Below are 22,546 nucleotides of genomic sequence, written 5' to 3' on the forward strand. Positions count from 1 at the left end.
CCAACTCACATGACACGTGAAACGTTTTTCTTCACATGCAAATGGGGCCATAAACATAATTATGCCCTATTTATTACCGTCATCGGACTACATTCCCAGTAAGCAAAATTACGTGAAAAAAATGACTAAAAGACGTATTATCCAGACGTTGAAGTTGCATCTTTGAAAAATACGTATTTTCCAGACGTTTTTGGGTACATACATATTTTTCAGTAATTTATTCTATGGCCCAATTTCAATGGTACATACTGTACATTCTCAATGAATCCATTTAATATAGGAAAGATTGCAGTATAGAATATTTATTATTGCTGCCATCCAGTGGTGGAAAAAGTACCCAATCGTCATACTTGAGTAAAAGTAAAGATACCTTAATAGAAAACGACTCAAGTAAAAGTGAAAGTCACCCAGTAAAATCCTACTTTAGTAAAAGTCTAAAAGTATTTGGTTTTAAATATACTTAAGTATCAAAAGTAAAAGTATAAATCATTTCAAATTCCTTATATTAAGCAAAGGTAGTGAAGTAAACGTTGTCAAAAATATAAATAGTAAAGTAAAGATACCCCTAAAACTACTTAAGTAGTACTTTCAAGTATTTTTACTTAAATACTTTACACCACTGCTGCCATCTGTCACATGCACTTATGTTAGCTTTTACAAAAGCTTTAAAACTGGCAGTGATAATGTTCAAAGTAGTCCTACTAAATAAACCAACAGTCCACTTCAACTACAATAACATTCTCAGTAACGGCTAAACTTCTTTTTTTCTTGCTAAGACTGTGATCTGTTGTTGTTTATCTACCCTAATTGAATGCATTGACTGTAAGTTGCTCTGATTAACAGCATCTGTTGAATCACCAAAATGTAAATGTAAAAAATAAACACATGCAAAGCATATTATTCTAATGAGCTCCGCTCCCAAACAAGTACACATTTGGTCAGTCTGGACTAGACCGAATCTGATTGAATCATAGACATCTAGGCTATATTTCATTAGTTTGAACAGCACAATAGAGTATGGCACAGCTCAGTACAGTACAGTACAGTACGGTACGATACAGTACAGAATATTTGTATTCAGTAGAGTACAGTAGAGTACTGTACAGTTTAATTTAGTAGAGAACAGTCCAGTAGAGTACATTAAAGTAAAGTAGGGTACAATACAGTACATTATACTGTACTCTACTGTATTGTACTACACTCTACTTTTCTTTACTGTACTATACTGTACTGTACTCTGCTGTGCTCTACTGTACTGTGCTTTGCTGTCCAAACTTGTGAAACATAATGTCTATGATTGGTTCAGATTTGGTCTGGTCCGGACTGGACCAAATCTAAACCAAATATAGACGTTTATGTTTGGCCAATTCAAGGCCGGACCGGACCGACTCTGAACCAAACATAGACGTCTATGATTGGTTCAGAATTGGTCAAGACCGGACAAAAAATCAATGTCCATGGACTGTGAAATCAAGGCCGGTCCAGATGCACCAAAGAAGACCAAAAAAGGATGGCTGGTCTGGACAGGTAAAAAAAAAAATATATATATATATCCAAAAGACGTTGGCCTTGGACTATGTATAGTGGGTTATGTCTACTCAATTCCCACTCAGTTCTTCCTTGTGAAAAGTAGGCCTGGCCTAATGAATGTCCATGCCAAGACAGCTTATTGTTTACCTAACACTTAGCCTACACACCTAATCTTATTGTGACTAGGCCAATTAGTGAATTGTCTCAAATCTACTGTGAACCTATACTATTGATTGTAGTGACTTCATCTCAGACAGGGAGAGCTCATAATATGATACCAAGTAGCTGGTAAAATAGGTAATTTTCTAAATACACCTCTCTATTGTTGGGAGAACATGTTTTGGACTCATGTCTGTGTTTCTTATTCCCCTTTAGTTTCAACTGCCCTGTTAGAGAAATGCATGAGCCAGAGCTTAATGGTCATTTCCAGAGGGACAAAGTCAATAACAAGGACAATTTTATATAATAAGCCTATCTCTGAAAAACAAGTCTTCCTATGATGCTTTTTTCTTCTTTTGGCTCTGTATGGTTTTGGACGGGGAATAGGTGACTAAGGAGAGTTTTCCCCATTAGGATTACGTCCAGGTCATGTGACTCTCTAAAGTCTTATTCTGGCTCGCAGGAGTTTGGCAGAATTGGTTGCGTGGTCAATTCAATGCTAATGTAATCCCATTCAACGGCCTCCATCGCCTTTGTTCCGTTCAACCCCTCTCTCTGACCTCCCTCCTAAAGTCTGTCCCATTCGACATTGTCTGCTTTCAGTGCCATTGACCATGTCCATGACCGTGAGAGCCAGTGGTCTGCTAATGGTTTGAGGGTTATTGTGGTTGTAAGTGATGGAGCTGCAAGAGCCTGATTTGCAATGGTTCTAGCCACGTAGCTGGCATGGTATGCATTCTGTACTATAATCTACTTTTGATAGCCTATTTGTGGTAAAGCTGGTACAGATATTGAGATTACTGGGGATGCTGGTGAATATTTAAGGTCTTTATGGGTAATGCCTAATGCCAGTAACATCTCTGATGCTACGATAAAGCAAGCTAGCACCATAGAGATTACATTTACATTTTAGTCATTTAGCAGACGCTCTTATCCAGAGCGACTTACAGTTAGTTAGTGCATACATTATTATTATTATTAATTTTTTTATACCCCCTGTGTGAATCAAACCCACAACCCTGACGTTGCAAACGCCATGCTCTACCAACTGAGCTACATTGGTTTGCATGTGCGAACCCCTTTCCCGTGGCCGTTGTCTTCAAGATGTAACGATATAGCCAAGATCCGTGTGAGAGGGCTTTGATAAACTACACAACTATATCTTAAATGTATTTTGGAGGGTACAGTGCATTGTGTAGAAGTGCTTATGATATCAGATTTATAAATGGAGCTAGTGCCACTGAAGAGAGGTTGCGTCAATAATTTATTGCTGAATTTTCAATGGGATCATGAGTGTAGTATCAGCCTTAAACTTTCTGCCATATTCTATTAAGAACAAAGTTTATCTTTGTCATTGAAGCCACACATCCATGCCATGGCCAGTTAAACACATTCTTTAAAAATAGTAGGCCTAACTCACTAAAATCACTATCAACCACTTTTAAAACGATAATTTATAACCCAAAGAATTGTCATTTTATCTGACATTGGAAGGTAATATTTGCAGACTTTCGCACATTTGTGTCAGCATTGTATCAACATTGCAGAAAGTTCTCATGGAGCTGTAATGAATTAAAGGCCAGTGGATAAATAAAGGTTTTGGACACAGCTATAGCAACAGAATGGCAGCCAGGAGAAACATTGTTTGGGTTATTTTTGTAATAGTCTTCTCTCTGGGGGTCCGTCTGGGACCAAAGTCTGGAGGACCTCACAGTGTCTGAGTCCTTACAAAACAAAAACCATGGAAACCAGAGGGTTTGGGTTGTTATTTGTCATCGTCACATCACGTTAAATGTGTTAAATCTGTATGGACATAAAGAGGAGAGGGTGAATTATGACTATAGCGTTATACAATATGATAACCCTCCTCATCTCTTTACCCTATCACTACAGTTGTGAGTTTAGAGTTCAGATGATCTTCTGGCCAGTGGAGATATTACATTTTTAATCAGTTCTTCTCCAGTATCTGACTGTGTTGATTTGAAAGATTTGGCATGGGCCCTCAGATCCTCAAAAAGTTCTACAGCTGCACCATTGAGAGCATCTTGACTGGCTGCATCACTGCTTGGTATGGCAACTACTTGGCAGAGGGTAGTGCGTACGGCCCAGTATGTCACTGTGGCCTAGCTCCCTGTCATCCAGGACCTCTATACCAGGCAGTGTCAGTGGAAGGCCCTAAAAATTGTCCAAGACTCCAGCCAAGTCACAGACTGTTCTTTCTGCTACCGCACGGCAAGCGGTACCGGAGCGCCAAGTCTGGGACTAAAAGGCTCCTGAACAACTTCTACCCCAAAGCAATGACTGCTGAACAGTTAATTAAACGTCTACCCGGACTTTCTGTTTTCACCCCCTACCTACATTAACTTCAATCAATCACCTAACCAAACCTACATGTACATATAACCTCAATCAATCACCTAACCAAACCTACATGTACATATAACCTCAATCACCTAACCAAACATACATGTACATATAACCTCAATCAATCACCTAACCAAACCTACATGTACATACAGTGAGGGAAAAAAGTATTTGATCCCCTGCTGATTTTGTACGTTTCCCCACTGACAAAGAAATGATCAGTCTATAATTTTAATGGTAGGTTTATTTGAACAGTGAGAGACAGAATAAAACAAAAAAATCCAGAAAATCGCATGTCAAAAATGTTATAAATTGATTTGCATTTTAATGAGGGAAATAAGTATTTGACCCCCTCTCAATCAGAAAGATTTCTGCCTCCCAGGTGTCTTTTATACAGGTAACGAGCTGAGATTAGGAGCACACTCTTAAAGGGAGTGCTCCTAATCTCAGTTTGTTACCTGTATAAAAGACACCTGTCCACAGAAGCAATCAATCAATCAGATTCCAAACTCTCCACCATGGCCAAGACCAAAGAGCTCTCCAAGGATGTCAGGGACAAGATTGTAGACCTACACAAGGCTGGAATGAGCTACAAGACCATCACCAAGCAGCTTGGTGAGAAGGTGACAACAGTTGGTGTGATTATTCGCAAATGGAAGAAACACAAAAGAACTGTCAATCTCCCTCGGCCTGGGGCTCCATGCAAGATCTCACCTCGTGGAGTTGCAATGATCATGAGAACGGTGATCAGCCCAGAACTACACGGGAGGATCTTGTCAATGATCTCAAGGCAGCTGGGACCATAGTCACCAAGAAAACAATTGGTAACACACTACGCCGTGAAGGACTGAAATCCTGCAGTGCCCGCAAGGTCCCCCTGCTCAAGAAAGCACATATACAGGCCAATGAACATCTGAATGATTCAGAGGAGAACTGGGTGAAAGTGTTGTGGTCAGATGAGACCAAAATCGAGCTCTTTGGCATCAACTCAACTCGCCGTGTTTGGAGGAGGAGGAATGCTGCCTATGACCCCAAGAACACCATCCCCACCGTCAAACATGGAGGTGGAAACATTATGCTTTGGGGGTGTTTTTCTGCTAAGGGGACAGGACAACTTCACCGCATCAAAGGGACAATGGACAGGGCCATGTACCATCAAATCTTGGGTGAGATCCTCCTTCCCTCAGCCAGGGCATTGAAAATCGGTTGTGGATGGGTATTCCAGCATGACAATGACCCAAAACACACGGCCAAGGCAACAAAGGAGTGGCTCAAGATGAAGCACATTAAGGTCCTGGAGTGGCCTAGCCAGTCTCTAGACCTTAATCCCATAGAAAATCTGTGGAGGGAGCTGAAGGTTCGAGTTGCCAAACGTCAGCCTCAAAACCTTAATGACTTGGAGAAGATCTGCAAAGAGGAGTGGGACAAAATCCCTCCTGAGATGTGTGCAAACCTGGTGGCCAACTACAAGAAACGTCTGACCTCTGTGATTGCCAACAAGGGTTTTGCCACCAAGTACTAAGTCATGTTTTGCAGAGGGGTGAAATACTTATTTCCCTCATTTAAAATGCAAATCAATTTATAACATTTTTGACATGCGTTTTTCTGGATTTTTGTTGTTGTTATTCTGTCTTTCACTGTTCAAATAAACCTACCATTAAAATTTTAGACTGATCGTGTCTTTGTCAGTGGGCAAACGTACGAAATCAGCAGGGGATCAAATACTTTTTTCCCTCACTGTATAACCTCAATCAATCACCTAACCAAACCTACATGTACATATAACCTCAATCAATCACCTAACCAAACCTACATGTACATATAACCTCAATCAATCACTCCGCAACTACCTCGTACCCCAGTACACATACTCTGTACCGGTGGTACTCCTTGTATATAGCCTGTATATAGCCTCGTTATTGTTATTTTATTGTGTTACTATTTTCTTTATCTATTTGTTAATTTTCATACTTTTCAACTGCATTGTTGGGAAAGGGATCGTAAGTAAGCATTTCCCGGTAAAGTCTACACTTGTTGTATTCAGCGCATGTGACAAATATAATTTGATTTGTTTTAGTATATGGATTTGTCTGGTTGTGAATAATCTCTGAAGTAATGCACTCAGTCCAACTCAGAGTGTGAATCTGTGTATGTAACCTAATGTATTCTGCATCCCAAATGGCACCATAGTCCCTACATAGTGACCGACTTTGGGGGCATCGTCAGGTCTAGTTACCTACATTTGAATGTTTAATGGTTTTTGGAAAGCTTCCAGGTCTTGCCACCCATTTTGATATTCAGTGTAATCTCTGGGAATTAAAGAACTGGCGTAGGTACAGTTTGCATTTTCCTACCAAAGCTTCACCTGTCTTGTTTTCAATGGCTGAAGGGAGAATGTATTATAGTGATGGTTACAATTCTCATACTGTTCATAAACAAATAGCTAATAGGTTTGTGTACTAAGTAACCAATAATCCATATTTCAATGATATACAGACAATTAACCATAACCTGACATGAATGCAGTTCATCCCTACTCTCAAGGGTTACTTTATTTAGGGTGACTTTATTCATCATGGCTCTCTCTTCCCTTGACGAGGACACATTCAAAATGGGACCCAGAGGACCAGACACACTTTCTCTTTTCCCTAGATCCGAAGAGGTTGTGTTTTTCTCTAGCAGGAGAGGTAAGCTTGGCTTCGTTTATGGTGTTGAGTTAAGCTTATACCATGTACTTAGTTTGTAGGTAGGTATTGTAGTCTGGTATTATAGGCAGCTTACTCCGGTAGTTATTGTAGGTTATTATTGTAGGTTATTATTGTAGGTAATTGTAGGTAAGGATTTTATTCGGCGAAGCACGAGGCTAGCTTACCCACTACCTGGACCAACAAACCTAGCTAGCTAGAGGGTAGCTATCGGTAACTTGTAGCAACTGTGGTTAGCTGTTTCCAATGTTATTTCATGCTTAATAGTACCTGTAATTGAGCCAGCTAGCTGCCACCTTCAGCTGTTTTCTAACCTCATTATCATTAACGTTAGGTGGTTGGTAGCTGCTGTACTTAATTTCGGCTATTGATTGCAGTCTGCCAGTTTGGCTTTATACATAGCTTGGGCTTTGTCGAGTAAGGCTTAAACTATGTATTTAGATTGTAGTTAGGTACTATAGGTAGGCATCGTGGGCTGTATATTATTAAGTAGTATAGGTAGGCATCGTGGGCTGTTGCGGGTAGCTGTTGTGTGTAGTTATTGTAGGTTACTTTTGTATTCGGCGGTGCCGGATGTAGCAAGAAGCTAGCTAGCTAACTCACCTCCTGGATTAGCTGGCGAGTTGCTATTAGCAACGGTTGCAACTAAAAACAATATCCTTTTAGCCAGCTACATTCGCTCACAGCGACGCCGTTTTTCAAACAAAGTCAACACAGTAGCCATTGCTAGCTAGCCAACACTACCAGCAGGCTGTGGTAGCTAAATACAATATCTTTGTGCTAGCTACCCAACGTTTAATCATTGCTGCGTTATGAAAGGTAAGCTTGGCTTCTTATATGGTGTTGAGTTAAGCTTAAACCATGTATTTAGATTGTAGGTAGGTATTGTAGTCTGGTATTATAGGCAGCTTACTCCGGTAGTTATTGTAGGTTATTATTGTAGGTTAGGATTTTATTCGGCGGAGCCCAGGCGAAGCACGAGGCTAGCTTACCCACTACCTGGACCAACAAACCTAGCTAGCTAGAGGGTAGCTATCGGTAACTTTTAGCAACTGTGGTTAGCTGTTTCCAATGTTATTTCATGCTTGAGAGTACCTGTGATTGAGCCAGCTAGCTGCTACCATTCAGCTGTTTTTCTAACCTCATCCGAGGCATTAACGTTAGGTGGTTGGTAGCTGCTGTAGTTAATTACAGCTACTGATAACAGTCTGCTGTAGCTTACAACAATTCTAATTTCTAGAGTGGAAGTTGGGAGAGTTTTATTCGGGTGGTTCAGTGAAACAATCATAGTTTCTGAGGTGGAAGTTGGGAGAGTTATATATTTATTTATTTTTTGGTGAGGGAGGCCTGCACTCTCCTTTCCCTGATGTTCAGTGCATTTCATCCCGATCTCCTCTGCATTATTGTAGCCATCTGTTGCAGCCTGTCAACTATGCCTCTGCCTATCCCTGTTCTCTCCTCTCCGCACAGGCTACACAAACGCCCCACACCGCGTGGCTGCTGCCTCTCTAACCTGGTGGTCCCTACACGCACCACACACCTGGAGTTCCAGGTCTCAGGCAGCCTCTGGAACTGCCGTTCTGCTGCCAACAAGGCTGACTTCATCCCAGCCTATGCTAATCTCCAGTCCCTCGACTTCCTGGCGCTGACGGAAACATGGATTACCACTGAAAACACTGCTACCCCTACTGCTCTCTCCTCATCTGACCATGTGTTCTCGCATACCCCGAGAGCATCTGGTCAGAGGGGTGGTGGCACAGGAATCCTCATCTCTCCCAAGTGGACATTCTCAATTTTTCCCCTAACCCATCTGTCTATCTCCTCATTTGAATTCCATGCTGTCACAGTCACTAGCCCATTTAAGCTTAATATCCTTGTCATCTATCGCCCTCCAGGTTCCCTTGGAGAGTTCATCAATGAGCTTGACGCCTTGATAAGTTCCTTTCCTGAGGATGGCTCACCCCTCACAGTTTTGGGGGATTTCAACCTCCCTATGTCCACATTTGACTCATTTCTCTCTGCCTCCTTCTTTCCACTCCTCTCCTCTTTTGACCTCACCCTCTCACCGTCCCCCCCTACTCACAAGGCAGGCAATACGCTTGACCTCATCTTCACTAGATGCTGCTCCTCTACTAATCTCACTGCAACTCCCCTCCATGTCTCCGACCACTACTTTGTTTCCTTTTCTCTCTCGCTCTCCTCCCACACTACTCACTCTGCCCCTACACAGATGGTAATGCGCCGCCGCAACCTTCGCTCTCTCTCTCCCACTACTCTCTCCTCTTCCATCCTATCATCTCTTCCCTCTGCTCAATCCTTCTCCCTCCAATCTCCTGATTCTGCCTCCTCAACCCTCCTCTCCTCCCTTTCTGCATCCTTTGACTCTCTGTGTCCCCTATCCTCCCGGCCGGCTCGGTCCTCCCCTCCAGCTCCGTGGCTTGATGACTCACTGCGAGCTCACAGAACAGAGCTCCGGGCAGCGGAGCGGAAATGGAAGAAAACTAAACTCCCTGCCGACCTGGCATCTTTTCACTCCCTCCTCTCTACATTTTCTTCATCTGTTTCTGCTGCTAAGGCCACCTTCTACCACTCTAAATTCCAAGCATCTGCCTCTAACCCTAGGAAGCTCTTTGCCACATTTTCCTCCCTCCTGAATCCCCCCCCCCCCCCCCCCCCCCTCTCTCTCTGTGGATGACTTCGTCAACCACTTTGAAAAGAAGGTTGACGACATCCGATCCTCGTTTGTTAAGTCTAATGACACTGCTGGTCCTGCTCACACTGCCCTACCCTATGCTTTGACTTCTTTCTCCCCTCTCTCTCCAGATAAAATCCTGCGACTTGTGACTGCAGGCCGCCCAACAACCTGCCCGCTTGACCCCATCCCCTCCTCCCTTCTCCAGACCATCTCCGGTGACCTTCTCCCCTACCTCACCTCGCTGATCAACTCATCCTTGACCGCTGGCCATGTCCCTTCCGTCTTCAAGAGAGCGAGAGTTACTCCCCTTCTCAAAAAACCAACACTCGACCCCACTGATGTCAACAACTACAGACCAGTATCCCTTCTTTCTTTTCTTTCCAAAACTATTGAGCGTGCCGTCTTTAGCCAACTCTCTTGCTATCTCTCTCAGAATGACCTTCTTGATCCAAACCAATCAGGTTTCAGGACTGGTCATTCAACTGAGACTGCTCTTCTCTGTGTCACGGAAACTCTCCGCACTGCTAAAGCTAACTCTCTCTCCTCTGCTCTTGTCCTTCTAGACCTGTCTGCTGCCTTTGATACTGTGAACCATCAGATCCTCCTCTCCACCCTCTCCGAGCTGGGCATCTCCGGCGCGGCTCACTCCTGGATTGCGTCCTACCTGACCGGTCGCTCCTACCAAGTGGCGTGGCGAGAAGCTGTCTCCGCACCACGTGCTCTCACCACTGGTGTCCCCCAAGGCTCAGTTCTAGGCCCTCTCCTTTTCTCCCTATACACCAAGTCACTTGGCTCTGTCATATCCTCACATGGTCTCTCCTATCATTGCTACGCTGACGATACACAACTAATCTTCTCCTTTCCCCCTTCTGATAACCAGGTGGCGAATCGCATCTCTGCATGTCTGGCAGACATATCAGTATGGATGACGGATCACCACCTCAAGCTGAACCCTGGCAAGACGGAGCTGCTCTTCCTCCCGGGGAAGGACTGCCCGTTCCATGATCTCGCCATCACGGTTGACAACTCCGCTGTGTCCTCCTCCCAGAGTGCGAAGAGCCTAGGCGTGACCCTGGACAACACCCTGTCATTCTCCGCCAACATCAAGGCGGTGACCCGCTCCTGCAGGTTCATGCTCTACAACATTCGGAGAGTACGACCCTGCCTTACACAGGAAGCGGCACAGGTCCTGGTCCAGGCGCTTGTCATCTCCCGTCTGGACTACTGCAACTCGCTGTTGGCTGGCCTCCCTGCCTGTGCCATTAAACCCCTACAACTCATCCAGAATGCCGCAGCCCGTCTGGTGTTCAACCTTCCCAAGTTCTCTCACGTCACCCCCCTCCTCCGCACACTCCACTGGCTTCCAGTTGAAGCTCGCATCCGCTACAAGACCATGGTGCTTGCCTATGGAGCAGTGAGGGGAACGGCACCTCTGTACCTTCAGGCTCTGATCAGTCCCTACACCCAAACGAGAGTATTGCGCTCATCCACCTCTGGCCTGCTGGCTCCCCTTCCTCTGCGGAAGCATAGTTCCCGCTCAGCCCAGTCAAAACTGTTCGCTGCTCTGGCACCCCAATGGTGGAACAAGCTCCCTCACGACGCCAGGACAGCGGAGTCACTCACCACCTTCCGGAGACATTTGAAACCCCACCTCTTTAAGGAATACCTGGGATAGGATAAAGGAATCCTTCTACCCCCCCCCCCCCCCCCCCCCCAATTGTAAAGTGGTTATCCCACTGGCTATACGGTGAACGGACCAATTTGTGAGTCGCTCTGGCTAAGAGCGTTTGCTAAATGACGTTAATGTGCCCTTGAGCAAGGCACTTAACCCTAATTGCTCCTGTAAGTCGCTCTGGATAAGAGCGTCTGCTAAATGACTAAAATGTAAATGTAAATGTAAAACGCACAGTAAACCAACCATATCTTGGCTACATGACCCACAGTGTGTGTCGGCCATAAATTGCCTCTGATACAGCATTTAACAACCTGAGATTTAGCCTAACACTATTATTCTCTTCACAATTCTGGTTCACACACTGTAGGATAATATCACTGTAGGATAATATCACTGTAGGATAATATCACTGCATGATAATACAGCTTACTTTCTAGTCTCGCATTTGACTCCATTGTCTCTGAACTTGTAGCCAATAAAAGTGCCGGAGAGGACGGAATCCGCTCAAGGATTTCACCATGTGGCCAATGGTGCCTTTAAACAGTTACAGAGTTTAATGGCTGTGATAGGAGAAAACTGAGGATGGATCAACAACATTTGTAGTTACTCCACAATACTAACCTAATTGACAGAGGGAAAAGAAGGATGCCTGTACAGAATGCAAATATTCCAAAACATGCATCTTGTTTGCAACAAGGCACTAAAGTAAAACTTCAAAAAATGTGCAAAGCAATTCACTTTTTGTCCTGAATTCAAAGTTATGTTTGGTTGAATCCAATACAACACATTACAGAGTACCACTCCATATTTTCAAGCATATTGATGGCTGCATCATGTTATGGGTATGCTTGTAATCGTTTAGGACTGGGGAGTTTTTCAGGATAAAAAATAAACGGAATGGAGCTAAGCACAGGCAAAATCCTAAAGGAAAACCTGGTTGTCTGCTTTTCACCAGCCACTGAGAGATTAATTCACCTTTCAGTAGGACAATAACCTAAAACACAAGGCCAAATCTACACTTGAATTGCTTACCAAGAATTGCTTATTTCTGTATTTCATTTTCAACACATTTGCAAACATTTCTAAAAACATGTTTTAACTTTGTCATTATGGGGTATTGTGTGTAGAAAATATATTTAACCCATTTGAATTCAGGCTGTAACACAATAAAATGTGAAGTAAGTCAAGGGGGATGAATACTTTCTGAAGACACTGAATGTGACTGTGAGCCACGCTGAGATGAATGACAAGTCGAAGTGCTCTCTGTCGTCACGACAACAGATGCCTTTAGGCATTGTTATCAAGGAGAAGGAACTTAGTAGCTAGGCCGTTCTAAGAATCACCAAGCATTTTTTGCAGGACATTGATGTAATCACCCCCCAAAACCTAGCCTGAGTGCCAGCTCCCTGTCACTCATGGTCATGTTTGGCTTGACTGACAGCAATTGAGTTGGCAGGAACACAAACAGATCTGGGACCAGGCTACCCAAAACCACCCTCATTGTCTTTAGGTAGAATTCAAATAACTCAGAGCCGTTACATTTGCCAACACCCACCCCTCAGTTGACAAACAACCTCACTGTAGGCAGAATGGAGATGGAGGAGGGTTGCTTTAACCGGGACTATCCATCACTCTGACGTGTTGTTTTAGCCACAGCTGCGATATCTGTGTTTTTATGAGAACATCAAGCTACCACATTACTGTGTGTGTGCATGCACGTGTATCACTCCCTTTGTGATTTGCGTGTGTGTGTGTTTGCATGTGTGTGCATGCGTGTGTGTATGTGTGCATTGACCATGTCAAGCACCCAGCTGTCAAGGCTTAGCTCTTGTCTCTCGTGTTAGTGCAGCCTATTGATCCAAGCCCTTGGGGTGTCCCAGCCATCAGAACACACAGGACTGCTCATTCTGGCCCTGCCTCTCACATACAGTAAATATGCAGAGCACTGACCAAACTGGGCCATCACCCTACATGTTATGACCTTGCAGTCATTCTTCTCCAGAGTGACAATGAACTTGTATCATTGATAATCTAACAATGGCTGATCGAAGTTTAGGGGTGTGCTGCTCTTATTTATAGCTCAGCTCATCTAGCCACACATCTCGGTTGGTTGTGGCACCCTCTTTATACTCGCCCCTAGGCCTCTGATCTCAGACCTTAGCCAACAGCTCTGTATTACAACCACATGAAGTAGCCCTGGTGCACTGACAGGAGATCAGTGCTGTTCAGGATAATAGTTTGCAAACGGTGCCAGACTGCAGCCAGATGAGGTGCAATGGCCGCTCTGCCAGTGTCTCAGTGTCCCCTGTAGCTGGTGTATAAATGCAGCCGTTTGTTCATATCATTCAGTGACATATAGGGCCAGCAAAGTTGCACAGAGCTGACTGACAGGGCTTGTTCAATCCGAGCTGGAAGGTTGGAGAGCTTGAGCCTGTCTCGTTCACTTCCTGTTGTTGTCATTTGGAAATGGTCCGCCACATTCAGCCAGCTTCCAGACGCCTGGCCTCCACCACACAGCTTCCTCTTAGACAGACAGACGGACATACAGACAGGCAGGCAGAAAAACAGAATAGACAAACTTGTGGACAGACTGTCAGACAGGCAGGCAGACACCTCAGACTTGTCTCTCCCTTTCAACTGAGATAGCGGTTTAAGATGTTATCACCAAGTTAGTTAGTTAGTTAGTTAGGTCAATCTATTTCATTGGTCAAACCTGGCTTTTCAGAATAAGGGTTTTAGATAAGGGTTTATGAATAAAAGTTTTGTCCCAGAAATCAAACCGTTAATATTCTGACTGGGCAGACATTCCAGTTGAGTGAGGAAATTCCTTGGGAGAATTGTACATTCCGGCTTTTTTTAAATCCTTGACTCCTGTTTAGAATAAGCAATTGAAGATGTCAAAACATGCAATCTAGTACTGGAAAGTGAAGTAATGTGAGTTGTATGTTTATGTAACTGACGATCATCACTGAGACCCATGATGTGGAAAAAACCTTCTTAAGTGTCAAACGTGAAATTGAAAGATAATACATTTTGAAAAAGGTGAACTTGAGTGCAGGAAGGAGTGGTTTCACCCTCTTTGTGTCTCTCTGAGGTTTGTAACAGTATATGATGCAGTAGCGTGATTATTAATGTGACATATTGTCTGTGTGGTCTCTTTCAGTTGCTGGGTGTGGCCTTCCTTGGAATCGGACTATGGGCATGGAATGAGAAGGTGAGTGGAGACTGGGTAACATAAGGACCCAGTAAGAACATCAAATAAGGTCTTATTAAACAAAGAAATGTTCACTTAAGGACAATATACAATCAGTCTTTTTCCACCCTTTGTCATTTACAGTGGGGGAAAAAAGTATTTAGTCAGCCACCAATTGTGCAAGTTCTCCCACTTAAAAAGATGAGAGAGGCCTGTAATTTTCATCATAGGTACACGTCAACTATGACAGACAAATTGAGAAAAAAATATCCAGAAAATCACATTGTAGGATTTTTAATGAATTTATTTGCAAATCATGGTGGAAAATAAGTATTTGGTCACCTACAAACAAACAAGATTTCTGGCTCTCACAGACCTGTAACTTCTTCTTTAAGAGGCTCCTCTGTCCTCCACTCGTTACCTGTATTAATGGCACCTGTTTGAACTTGTTATCAGTATAAAAGACACCTGTCCACAACCTCAAACAGTCACACTCCAAACTCCACTATGGCCAAGACCAAAGAGCTGTCAAAGGACACCAGAAACAAAAGTGTAGACCTGCACCAGGCTGGGAAGACTGAATCTGCAATAGGTAAGCAGCTTGGTTTGAAGAAATCAACTGTGGGAGCAATTATTAGGAAATGGAAGACATACAAGACCACTGATAATCTCCCTCGATCTGGGGCTCCACGCAAGATCTCACCCCGTGGGGTCAAAATGATCACAAGAACGGTGAGCAAAAATCCCAGAACCACACGGGGGGACCTAGTGAATGACCTGCAGAGAGCTGGGACCAAAGTAACAAAGCCTACCATCAGTAACACACTACGCCGCCAGGGATTCAAATCCTGCAGTGGCAGACGTGTCCCCCTGCTTAAGCCAGTACATGTCCAGGCCCGTCTGAAGTTTGCTAGAGTGCATTTGGATGATCCAGAAGAGGATTGGGAGAATGTCATATGGTCAGATGAAACCAAAATAGAACTTTTTGGTAAAAACTCAACTCGTTGTGTTTGGAGGACAAAGAATGCTGAGTTGCATCCAAAGAACACCATACCTACTGTGAAGCATGGGGGTGGAAACATCATCCTTTGGGGCTGTTTTTCTGCAAAGGGACCAGGACAACTGATCCGTGTAAAGGAAAGAATGAATGGGGCCATGTATCGTGAGATTTTGAGTGAAAACCTCCTTCCATCAGCAAGGGCATTGAAGATGAAACGTGGCTGGGTCTTTCAGCATGACAATGATCCCAAACACACCGCCCGGGCAACGAAGGAGTGGCTTCGTAAAAAGCATTTCAAGGTCCTGGAGTGGCCTAGCCAGTCTCCAGATCTCAACCCCATAGAACATCTTTGGAGGGAGTTGAAAGTCCGTGTTGCCCAGCGACAGCCCCAAAACATCAATGCTCTAGAGGAGATCTGCATGGAGGAATGGGCCAAAATACCAGCAACAGTGTGTGAAAAGCTTGTGAAGACTTACGGAAAACGTTTGACCTGTGTCATTGCCAACAAAGGGTATAGAACAAAGTATTGAGAAACTTTTGTTATTGACCAAATACTTATTTTCCACCATAATTTGCTAATAAATTCATAAAAAATCCTACAATGTGATTTTCTGGATTTTTTTCTCATTTTGTCTGTCATAGTTGACGTGTAGCTATGATGAAAATTACAGGCCTCTCATCTTTTTAAGTGGGAGAACTTGCACAATTGGTGGCTGACTAAATACTTTTTTCCCCACTGTACCTCTCTGGTGTCTGGAAGAGTAGCAAACCACCTGCTGACCAGCAACATGGCATGCTTCCATGCATTATCTTTGATATAAGACAGCCCAAGTTCTCTTTGAGTATTTTGAGTCATTTGTGAAAATATGATTACGGAAACAACAACAGAAGCACCCATAAGGGCACTGTCTACCTCTGACATACAGGCCTTGTAGGAGCCATTTTGTCTTATGTGCTTGTTGTGTTGTCTATAGTTTGTCTATCTATGTATATTCCTCTTAATTTGTACACTAGAGGGCTGTTGGGTCAGGGGTCACTGGTCACATGTATGTAGGCACACAGGTGACAAGGAAGTAGGGATGCACAGGTATAGAAAGCATACAGTTTAGGTGCCCCCTTTAATTCATTATGGTTTAGAAGGCAAAACTGATCCTAGATCAGCACTCCTGAGACACTTTATGCATATGAGCCCAGGTACCATTTGCATTGTGTCTCATAGTGACACACACCATTACACACTAAATGGTGAAATATCACAGGATAGTTTTAGAGTTGCACATATTTAACAAAACAGCAGTAAAGACGCACAAAACCAGTAAGGAGGAAGTGCATGAGTTGCTTTTGGGAAATACAAAGATAGTTTGTTTTTATTAGAATGACTGGATCTACCTCGTACAGAAAGCTACTAGGGTGGAGCTGGTAGAAGAATATCAAGGCTGACAGCTTGACATACTGTATACTAGGGAGTTAACCTTAGAATGATAATGGTCCCTGGTACATTGTATTCTCTCTCTCACTCTCACTCTCTCACACACACACACACACACACACACACACACACACACACACACACACACACACACACACACACACACACACACACACACACACACACACATACACACACACACACACACACACACACACACACACACTGTCTCTTTCTTTCCCTCTCTCTCCAGGGTGTTCTCTCCAACATCTCGTCCATCACAGACCTGGGGGGCTTTGACCCTGTCTGGCTCTTCCTGGTGACGGGAGGGGTCATGTTTATCCTGGGCTTCGCCGGCTGCATCGGCGCGCTGAGGGAAAACACCTTCCTGCTCAAGTTTGTACGTCCACAATTCTCTCACTCCCAGTTGGATCCCATAGACATACACATTTCTATGTGTGTGTATGTACATCATTTATGTATATGTGCTATGTAGATGATTGGCTCCCTCTTGAACTCCCACTCACTCCCCAGACTCAGCACCCGTACTTCCTGCGGCTATGTCCAACATGTTTAATCCATGATGTGTAGCCTTTTTCTGGGGCTGGGAAACCATCCCACCATGTACTGTCTCAAACATCAGTTATTATAGAACACTTCTGTCTAGTTGATTAGTCAGGTGTGTTAGTGCTGGGCTAAAACAAATATGTGCACCACCTGCAGGTTGATTCCCCAGGAATGGAATGAGAAACACAGGACAAAATCATCAGTACTAAATCCTAGCTTTGTGTATGATTATTTCCATTTCCCCCTCTCTTTATCCCACTGTTCCTGTGCTCCAGTTCTCTGTGTTCCTGGGGATCATCTTCTTCCTGGAGCTGACGGCTGGAGTATTGGCCTTTGTCTTCAAGGACTGGATCAAGGACCAGCTTAACTTCTTCATCAACAACAACATTCGGGCATATCGTGACGACATCGACCTCCAGAACCTCATAGACTTCACTCAGGAATATGTAAGCGTTTGAAGATCATTGTGTGTGTGTGTGTGTGTGTGTGTGTATGTGTGTATGTGTGTATGTGTGTGTGTGTGTGTGTGTTTGTGTGTTTGTGTGTGTGTGTGTGTAAATGAAAATGTAGTTACTACAGAGGAGAAGCTCTGGTTTGAGTGAGGTGAAGAGTTGGTCATGTAAGGTGCGGCGGTAGGAGCATGTGTGTGTGGGCGTGTGAGAGAGCGATAGAGCCTGGTTGCCCCACTCATACTTCCCGATGCCTTGGCAACGTATACTATGTTTCTATAGCAACTAGGGAATGCAGGGTGGCCTACAATAGATGGTGATACTCCTCTGATGTGTAGTGCTCTTAACAATTTTCGTGAAAAGGATATTTTTATCCACGACATGAGAATCTCCCATAGTATTTTCAATATTCCTCCCAATCCAGGAATGCGGTAAATTTGCAATTTGCAATCTGCTATAGCATACATACCACCCAGAACAATATGTTTAAAGGCCCAGTGCAGTCAAAAATTAGATTTTTCTGTGTTTTATATACAGCGCTTTCAGAAAGTATTCAAGGTGGGATTAATTGTCCTGTTTTTGTCAACGATCTACACAAAATACTCTAATGTCAAAGTGGAAGAAAAATTCTAACATTTCAAAAACAATTATGAAAAATAAAACACTAATATATTTTGATTACATAAGTATTCAACCCCCTGATTCAATACGTTAGAATCACCTTTGGCAGTGATTACAGCTGTGAGACTTTCTGGGTAAGTCTTTAAGAGCTTTGCACACCTGGATTGTACAATATTTGCACATTATTATTTTTAAAATTCTTCAAGCTCTGTCAAGTTGGTTGTTGATCATTGATGGACAACCATTTTCAAGTCTTGCCATAGATTTTCAAGCTGATTTAAGTTAAAACTGTAACAAGGCCACTCAGGAACATTCAACATCATATTGGTAAGCAACTACAGTGTATATTTGGCCTTGTGTTTTAGGTTACTGCTGAAAGGTGAATTTGTCTTCCGGTGTCTGTTGGAAAGCAGACTGAACCAGGTTTTTCTCTAGGATTTTGCCTGTGCTTATCTCTATTCTGTTTCTTTTTATCCTAAAACACTCCCTAGTCCTTTCCGATGACAAGCATACCGATAACATGATGCATCCACCACCATGCTTGAAAATATAAAGAGTGTTACTCAGTGATGTGTTGTATTTGATTTGCCCCAAACATAATGCTTTGTATTCAGGACATAAAGTTAATTTCTTTGCCACATTTTTTGCAGTTTTACTTTAGTGCCTTATTGCAAACAGAATGCATGTTTTGGAATATTTTTATTCTGTACAGGCTTCCTTCTTTTCACTCTGTCATTTAGGTTAGTATTGTGGAGTAACTACAATGTTGTTGATCCATCCTCAGTTTTCTCCTATCACAGCCATTAAACTGTTTTAAAGTCACCATTGGCCTCATGGTGAAATCCCTAAGCGGTTTCCTTCCTCTCCGGCAACTGAGTTAGGAAGGATGCCTGTATCTTTGTATTGACTGGGTGTATTGATACACCATCCAAAGTGTAATTAATAACTTCACCATGCTCAAAGGGACAATGGCATTGGAAAACCTCCCTGGTATTTGTGGTTGAATCTATGTTTGAAATTCACTACTGGACTGAGGGACCTTACAGATAATTGTATGTGTGAGGTACAGAGATGAGGTAGTCATTCAAAAATCATGTTAAACACTATTATTATTGCACACAGAGTGAGTCCATGCAACTTATAATGTGACTTATTAAGCACATTTCTACTCCTGAACTTATTTAGGCTTACCATAATAAAGGGGTTGAATACATATTGACTCAAGCCATTTCAGCTTTTCATTATTTATTAATTTGTAAAGATGTCTAAACATTTTTCCACTTTGACATTATAGGGTATTGTGTGTACACAAAAGCTTAATTTAATCAATTTCCAACTCAGGCTGTAACACAACAAAATGTGGAAAAAGTCAAGAGGTGTGAATACTTTCTGAAGGCACTGTATATTTCCACACTATGAGTTTGGAATAATTCTGTGAAGTTGTGAAAATTATGATAATGCCTTTTTAGTGTAAGAGCTGTTTGAAAAGACCACCTGAAATTTCTGCCTGTTTTGGTGGGATGTCGTTTTTGGCTGCCTTGTGGCATCACATTATGGTGTCTGAACATTATAAGTGTTGTACCAAACGAGAGAGTTGTCTGAGCATATGAAACAATATTCTCTATGGACACAAAGTTTGTTTGTTGACCGTGTATTTGTTGCCAATTATGACTAGATACACTCTTGGATGACCACTCACATAAAGACGATGATTTAGAAGGCAAGATCAAAAGATCCAAAACTAGTGATGTCCAGTTTTTAGAAAAGCACAGGGCAGACCTCCTCGCAGATGCCCTGGTCTCACAAAATTGGATCAATGATGAGGCCTACACTAAGATCCAGAAGGCCAAAACCAGCCAGGATCAAATGAGGGAGCTGTACTCTGCCCTGTCCAGTCCAACCCAGAAGGAGGCATTTTATGGGATACTAAAGGAGAAATATCCTTGGCTTATCATGGAGAAAAACCCAGACCTGGTCAGGGATGATTACCAGGAACAGAGGAAGTCTGAGTTTTCCACAGTGCAAGAATATCACTCCTGCATTGGAGAGACGTTGCTACTTGGGAAACGATACACAAAGCGCTCAATGGTCCAGAAACACAGAAACTAGTGGGAGAAAGTGCAGGAGATAAGCTGCCTTGCAGAATGTCCTGAGGACCATGAACAGTCAGAACACCAGCATAGAGAGACTGTTTGAACCTGATCAATATGGAGAAGAACTGTTCTATTACAAGGCCAAGCACACAGAAAATCATGTTGGATTGGATCAGAGCGTTTTTGAATATGTCTTCCTCTGAAAGTGCCAGCAGGTAAATTTCATTAATCTTGACGTGAGTCTCACTGATCTTATACTGAACTGCAACCCAGACTTGAAGCCAGTGATTCCACACATTCTCTCCCGTCCAGAGAAGATCTTCTTCATCCTGGAGGGTTTTGATGAGTTGAAGGTTTCTTTCTGTGCTGCGGCAATTTCCAGCAATGTCCCAAACCAGAAAAGATCCCATGAAGATATTCCTGGGGAACTGTTGCGTAAAAAGTAATTTTTACTCATCACTAGCAGACCAGGAGCTTTAGACATTCTGAAGACACTCCTTAAAGGTCCATGCTATAGGGCTCCCGAGTGGCGCAGTGGTCTAAGGCACTGCATCTCAGTGCTTGAGGCGTCACTTCAGACCCCCTGGTTCGATTCCAGGCTGTATCACAACCGGCTGTGATTAGGAGTCCCATAGGGTGGCGCACAATTGGCCCAGCGATGTCCGGGTTTGGCCGGTGTAGGCCGTCATTGTAAATAATAAATTGTTCTTAACTGACTTGCCTAGTTTAAAAAATATATATACAGTGGGGAGAACAAGTATTTGATACACTGCTGATTTTGCAGGTTTTCCTACTTACAAAGCATGTAGAGGTCTGTAATTTTTATCATAGGTACACTTCAACTGTGAGAGATGGAATCTAAAACAAAAATCCAGAAAATCACATTGTATGATTTTTAAGTAATTAATTTGCATTTTATTGCATGACATAAGTATTTGATCACCTACCAACCAGTAAGTATTCCGGCTCTCACAGACCTGTTAGTTTTTCTTTAAGAAGCCCTCCTGTTCTCCACTCATTACCTGTGTTAACTGCACCTGTTTGAACTCTTTACCTGTATAAAAGACACCTGTCCACACACTCAATCAAACAGACTCCAACCTCTCCACAATGGCCAAGACCAGAGAGCTGTGTAAGGACATCAGGGATAAAAGTGTAGACCTGCACAAGGCTGGGATGGGCTACAGGACAATAGGCAAGCAGCTTGGTGAGAAGGCAACAACTGTTGGCAAAATTATTAGAAAATGGAAGAAGTTCAAGATGACGGTCAATCACCCTTGGTCTGGGGCTCCATGCAAGATCTCACCTCGTGGGGCATCAATGATCATGAGGAAGGTGAGGGATCAGCCCAGAACTACACGGCAGGACCTGGTCAATGACCTGAAGAGAGCTGGGAACACAGTCTCAAAGAAAACCATTAGTAACACACTACGCCGTCATGGATTAAAATCCTGCAGCGCACACAAGGTCCCCCTGCTCAAGCCAGCGCATGTCCAGGCCCGTCTGAAGTTTGCCAATGACCATCTGGATGATCCAGAGGAGGAATGGGAGAAGGTAATGTGGTCTGATGAGACAAAAATAGAGCTTTTTGGTCTAAACTCCACTCGCCGTGTTTGGAGGAAGAAGAAGGATGAGTACAACCCCAAGAACACCATCCCAACCATGAAGCATGGAGGTGGAAACATCATTCTTTGGGGATGCTTTTCTGCAAAGGGGACAGGACGACTGCACCGTATTGAGGGGAGGATGGATAGGGCCATGTATTGCGAGATCTTGGCCAACAACCTCCTTCCCTCAGTAAGAGCATGGAAGATGGGTCGTGGCTGGGTCTTCCAGCATGATAACGACCTGAAACACACAGCCAGGACAACTAAGGAGTGGCTTCGTAAGAAGCATCTCAAGGTCCTGGAGTGGCCTAGCCAGTCTCCAGACCTGAACCCAATAGAAAATATTTGGAGGGAGCTGAAAGTCCGTATTGCCCAGCGACAGCCCCGAAACCTGAAGGATCTGGAGAAGGTCTGTATGGAGGAGTGGGCCAAAATCCCTGCTGCAGTGTGTGCAAACCT

General features: G+C 43.4%; 1 protein-coding gene across 2 annotated transcripts in view; it reads left to right on the forward strand.

Annotated features, from left to right (window-relative positions):
- Window positions 1–22,546, forward strand: part of LOC311113097 (tetraspanin-5) — a 38,865-nt gene that overhangs the window by 802 nt on the left and 15,517 nt on the right. For both annotated transcript variants that reach the window (XM_084156228.1, XM_084156229.1), the window contains exons 2-4: window positions 14,292–14,342; window positions 17,004–17,150; window positions 17,593–17,763. In XM_084156228.1, the coding sequence (XP_084012354.1) occupies window positions 14,292–14,342; window positions 17,004–17,150; window positions 17,593–17,763 (369 nt within the window). The remainder of the gene's footprint in view (window positions 1–14,291; window positions 14,343–17,003; window positions 17,151–17,592; window positions 17,764–22,546) is intronic.

The sequence above is a fragment of the Coregonus lavaretus genome (genome assembly GCF_964263955.1).
Source record: "Coregonus lavaretus genome assembly, chromosome: 39".
In the NCBI taxonomy this organism is placed as follows: Eukaryota; Metazoa; Chordata; class Actinopteri; order Salmoniformes; family Salmonidae; genus Coregonus; species Coregonus lavaretus.